The 6,000-nt window shown below is 43.9% G+C and overlaps 1 protein-coding gene across 6 annotated transcripts in view; it reads left to right on the top strand.

Annotated features, from left to right (window-relative positions):
- PSD3 (pleckstrin and Sec7 domain containing 3) overlaps positions 1-5,575 on the top strand; it is a 435,489-nt gene extending 429,914 nt beyond the window's left edge. For all 6 annotated transcript variants that reach the window (XM_069484898.1, XM_069484899.1, XM_069484902.1 and 3 more), the window contains one exon: positions 2,193-5,575. In XM_069484898.1, coding sequence (XP_069340999.1) covers positions 2,193-2,408 — 216 coding nt within the window. In that variant the 3' untranslated portion in view covers positions 2,409-5,575. The remainder of the gene's footprint in view (positions 1-2,192) is intronic.
- Positions 5,576-6,000: the final 425 nt, after the last annotated feature.

Raw genomic sequence — 6,000 nt, forward strand, 5'->3', positions numbered from 1 at the left:
CCTTGCATGTTATCCTTTTATCTTCGTACCTACTGCCCGTGTCCGAGAGTGGCAGCTTTAGGAATCATGTCCATGTCAGGGAAGGAACATCCCTTTTATCATATTACTTGGGTACTTTCTGGGCACATGCGAGATGATAGCTACTGGAGGTTGGTTGATTCAGTCATCAAAATCTCTTTCCCAGAAGCCCTCCAAAAGCCCTCTCTTTACATCTCATTGCCCAGAACATCACATGACCCATCCTAGCTGCAAGAGAGGCTGAGAAAGTATCTTGGGTTTTATCATTCCTTGCAGTGGGAGGGACGTAAGAGTAGAGGGAGTTGAGAATGGCTTTTGATTGGCCAACCAACAGTGTCTGTCGCAGCAATCATCCTGAAATATACATATCTGTGTTTTCATATCAAGGGGGGAATATAGCTTAAGGGCATGGGTTTTAGAGTCAGATTATCTGGGTCCAAATCCCAGTTTCATTTCATGCTTACTTTGACTTCTCTCTGTCTTTGTTTCCTTAACTGTAAAGTGGGGATAATAATGTTACCAGTTGTATATGATTATTGTATGAATGGCCTGAAATCAGCGTGCAAGCACCCAATAAATGTCATCGTCATCACCCAAAGCTCAGCACTCACACTTGGATATTGACCAAACCCAGAACAAATTTAAGGTCCAGCAGCTTTTTTCCTACTATTGAGCAAAACAACTTGGAAAGGTAGCGCTTCACAATTACTAACTTAAAACCAACATATACAAAAACCCCAATCTGACTGCAAAAATCCCTAAAAGGTTTGTAGTCAAAATAGAATATGCCTGCCTTTATTGAGACAGTTTATAACTGACCTGTCCTTTTGTTTAGAAATAAAACGCTGTAGGCCTTCTGTAAAGTCTTCATGTGTTCAGGCAGGATGGTGAAAGACTTATTTTGACTAGAAGGTATCACCTCAAGAGTTTGAGACCCTTCTGTAATTTGTAATATGTACAGAATCGTTCTACATATTGACTGAGATAGGAACTTTTAAAAAGTGGGGGCTTTTTAAAGCCCAGTTAGGGCTAGAGGGAAAAAAATACTTTTAGAAAACTATATGCAGACACAAGAGAGGGGAAATCAAGGAGCTGTTTGAAAAGTAGCAGGCACTCACTACATGCTTGATAATGAAAGAAATTTTGTTGAATAAGAAAAGCATCAGACAATAATTTGAAATTCTGCAAGCTTCATACAGTTCACAGTAGCTGCTATTGATAATAGCCTAAGAATTGGGTACTCTAAGCAGAAAAGTAATGGCAGGAAACCCAGAGCAGCTTCTAGAAAGTGCTGTCATCTTACAGGGGAGTGGAGAATAGAGTCACCACGGAATGATCCCTCGAGTTGAGTCTTTTTTTTTTTTTTTTTTTTTTTTTGTTGAGACAGAGTCTCACTTTGTTGCCCAGGCTAGAGTGAGTGCCGTGGCGTCAGCTTAGCTCACAGCAACCTCAGACTCCTCGGCTTAAGCGATCCTACTGCCTCAGCCTCCCAAGTAGCTGGGACTACAGGCATGCGCCACTATGCCCGGCTAATTTTTTTATATAGATTTTTAGTTGTCCATATAATGTCTTTCTATTTTTAGTAGAGACGGGGTCTCGCTCAGGCTGGTCTCGAACTCCTGACCTTGAGCGATCCACCCGCCTCGGCCTCCCAGAGTGCTAGGATTACAGGCGTGAGCCACCGCGCCCGGCCTCGAGTTGAGTCTTTACTGTAGAGTTATAGGGAGTACGAAAGAGCAAACCACCATATCCAAGCCAGTTTCCAGTGAGGCTTAGCTTACGTGGGGAAGACTCAAGTGACTATTGTACTGTCACCGAAAACCAGAGGTTACAGATCCTCCCACATATCCTCCCACTTAGACCCTTCTTGAGTGTTCAGAACTCACGATCCCTGCATCTGTAGCCAGTAACTCCAAGTTGGCGTTCCTTCAGCTTCTAGAACAAATGAGAACTCAAATTCTAATTAATTGCTTACCTAAATGGCTGAGTCAGTCAGTCTCCTGGTGTGTTGCCTCTCCTGTGCCCGGTAAGTACCCAAGTAATTTGTCAGTTTGGAGAATGAAGTCAGGTCTTCAACAGCCATTCACACTGTCCAGATAGTTAACCCCCCAGTGTGTTACACATGTGCATTTGTGAACAGGTTGCTGACTCTGTTCTTCTGACTTTGCCTGCAGAAAACCCGCTATGAAATCTACGTCGGCATCCTAAAAGGAGGAGGCAAGGAGCTCCTGAGTCACGAGGAGAGTGAGGCCGCGGGACTGAAGAAGTCCCACTCGAGCCCTTCGCTGAACCCGGATTCATCTCCCATCACTGCCAAGGTCAAGCGCAACGTGTCAGAGAGGAAGGATCACCGACCTGAAACACCCAGCATTAAGCAAAAAGTCACTTAGAATCCATCTGCGGCCAGGAAGTGCTGGTCATGGAGCAACATAAGGTTTTTCAAGATCTTTCTGGTAATCCGTGAATATATTAAAAAAAAAAAAGTCTGTGACAAAATGGTGCATTAGTAACTTTTTCTATTGTATATTTTCGTTAGTTTCTGTACAGATTGTCTCTGCTCTTGATTTCTTTGCTTTGATGATTTTTGCAACTTGAGAACTAATGCACCTTTTTTGTGAGGGGGAGGGGATCGTGATTTCAGAGGGAATTATGTATCCCTCCTCGGGTTTTCTCTCGTTTGCACTCTGATCAGTTGTTTTATGTATTCTCGAATCAACTGTTCAACTTTTTTTTTTTAAGGTTAAAAAACTTAATCCATTGTGAAACATTTAACTGGACAAACTGTAGTTTAGTAAATTCTAGCCAGAGTTAATATAAGCCTTTACATGTGAAATCTTGCCCAGTCACAGAGGTGGAATCGAGCGCTCGCAGACGCTCAAGTTAGAAATCACGATGCTGGGAATGAAGATGTTCTGATACGATGCAGCTCCGCGTGCATCTTGGCACTTACTGCTGAGCTCCGACCCTGCTGGCAGCAGGGAAGGTACGTGGAGACCGCAGGATTGCAGAACTTGGGGAAGCACATGAGCTTGCTTGCCGTGTTGATTCCATTTCAGCCGAGCAAGGGAAAGTAGTAGTAGAGTCATTTTGCCATTGAACACTGAGGAAAGAGTGAGAGCCGGTTAGTTTTGATTTCTACAGGATAATGGCAATCCTGGGCTTGTGGGAGCTGCAGCCGTAGGCATGTGTTTGGTCTGCAGGGAATGGTTACCTCACTCCCGCAGGGTCTAGACTAGGAATCCAGAATCATCTCTGTTGTTGCTACCCTTCCATCCAGGAATGGATCCTGTTTTACTCTACATATATATGGGTGTGGGCATCGGGTTATGTCCTGGTTGTGGCAGTGGGGTCTCCCTTTCTAACAAAATACTGAAAACAGAACCCCTTTTGTTCTTTCTTTAAGTCAAGGCAAAATGAGGGAGGAAAGTAGCTGCAGTTGTCTCCAGTGGATATTCTTTAACTCTGAAAGTAACTGAATGAATGGTGGTTGGAAAACCGAGGCATCCGCTGGTTGCATATGCAAAGTGACTTAGTTTATTCTTGTCTCAGCCTCTCTGATAGCCACTTCACTCTGGTACTGTCGAACTTTCTCCTAAAAGTACTTTACTCAAAATAGTTCTATTCACCTTACAGCCATGAGCTTGTTCTAGTGACAGCCCCTGTGAAACTCAAGGTGATAAACCGAATAATATTTTGTAGAGGAAGAGAAAGGAGTGAAAGGGTAGCCCACTGTGACTTCGAACCTCTGTCATCCCTAAAACTGTCATCTCCACAAATGGCAAAACTTCAGAACTAATGGAATCACCTTGATTACTCCTTTTCCTCCCATAGATATTTTCTCTAGTTCTACTCGGTTCATGAGTTAAAGGTACTATGACCAAAGAATCAGCTGGTCTGTGTGAATAGCATGGTTCCAGTGAATTAGAGAAAACCTGCTATAGAACATGGTAGTTTCTAAGTGGTATATTATTGTATATACCAGCATTTATTTACAGAATTATTTATTAACATTTACTTCCTTCACCTATCTAAATGTCTCTGTTTGCTCGTGTCCGGAGAAGAGTTACCCCTCTTTAAGGTTGTCAGTTGCTTGCTTTGTGGTATTTTGCCACACCTTCGAACAACTCAAAGTCTCGATCTTGCTTAGGTAAAGGCAATGGCTTTAGAACTGCAGAACAGGCTCGTTCCCGACATGGCCCATGTACCTCATTCATTTCTGTAGCTTCTTACTGAATCCAAAATTTCCACAAGCAAGTTGTCTTTATTCCTGATAATCTAAGTTGTCAGCATATTTGTTTTCTGCCTAAATATTTATACTAAGCAGAGGGGAGAGAGGTACCTAGACCATGAGTTTCAATAACTGAAGAAAAATTCTCTGGCTTGAATGTGTTTGCCCACAGTGTGTGTCTGTGTATATAGAATGTCTGTGTATGTTTTACTTATAGTATTTAATATACATTGAAGGGTACCTTGCTACAGTATTTCTGACATTTAAAGTAGTCTTGAAATACTCAGCATCCGCACCACTACAGCACTGGTCCTGGCACGTGACTCAGCAGTGCTAACTCCAGGGACTTCTGGATATGCTTAACCCATCATTGGATAAGAAGGGCTCTTTTGAAGTTGCAGGATACCATGTTTGCGTGGTTTATCTTTCAAAACGACTTGAAAGGTTCTTTTGTGAGCCAGGATGTCAGATGGCCCTAGCATGACGCTGCCCATATTTAGGGGACAGGCTGAGAACACCTCTTTCCGAGGAGGCCTCTGGAAGGTTGCTGTCAGTGCATGGGGCAGGCCAAGAGTTGGCCCCCTGGGAGGAAACAGTCTCTGGCTTGATTAGAGACATAGCCAACCATGTGATGGTTTTTGTGTGCGATCATGTCTTTCCTGTGGTATCTAGTGAAAGGACATTGAAGATGTTTCCTTTCAGAGCTCGCGCCAGCCTGCGGCCCGATTCACGGTACGGGGAGTCCCCCATCTCCCTCCCTTCTGCAGGTACCCCACCCCCTGCTGTTCCTCTCCCCACCTCGGTGCCCGGGAGGAGCCTGGAGATTTCTCTCCATGTGATAAATCATTCTTCTTTTTCACATAAATACACTTAATGTTAATTTTTAGCATATAAAATCTTGGTAGTCATCCAAATACCTTGGCGATAGTCTTCTAGACCACGGAAGTGGCCCATGTATAAAATCTGTGAATGTTTCAGGGTTTGTCCCCACCTTGCATGCTGGCTTTCACAGGAAGGTGTCAGAGATTCCTTGTTAGCAATCAAAACTTCATTCTTAGCGTGCAGAGGCTTCTATTGCCAGACCATAGGCATTTCTGAAGTGCACTTTCTTAAAACATCATTTTGCTAACTCTCAGCAGTGTCTACTTAAACCAAGCAATATCTCAGTGAAACCAACATGTAGGAGAGTCCTTTGCCGCAAATGTAGTCCCTGGATTATGTGTTACCTTTTTTCTTGCTCCTAGGGAAAGAGGAGAGAAAGCATTTTCCTACGCAGTGGTCTGGTGCCAACGCAAGACCCTCTGTGCTTTTCCCACTGTTACCCAGTCCCTAGGCAGGACCGACATGAGGGAGTACATTCTGGAAGAGGACAATCTGGCCGGCTTTCCAAGGCCAAGGCAGGTTTGTGTTTTACCCTCTGGCCAAACCATAGAACTTCTGAGGTTGAGGAAGAATTTACATAATCGGCAGAGAAAGAGGCCTTTGCTGCCTGAGCACAAAGTGACATGGAGTTTTCTGCTGTCCTCGGCCTCTTGCTCCCTCTGTCACGTACAGATCCAGGGAAGATGTTCTTAGGTACAGCAGGGCCTGCTCTGTCGTGGGCTGTGCCTCTTCAATGTCTTTTCACCTAATCAGTGACAATCAGAGGAAAATTGACCTTCAAGAAGTTTCTCTCCTGTCTTACACTCTAGACCTTCCTGGGTTTAGTTAATTACCCTTGGAATTTTGAATTCCTTATAGTCAGCGGTGAAGCT

Source organism: Eulemur rufifrons, chromosome 12 (assembly GCF_041146395.1).
Source record: "Eulemur rufifrons isolate Redbay chromosome 12, OSU_ERuf_1, whole genome shotgun sequence".
NCBI lineage: Eukaryota > Metazoa > Chordata > Mammalia > Primates > Lemuridae > Eulemur > Eulemur rufifrons.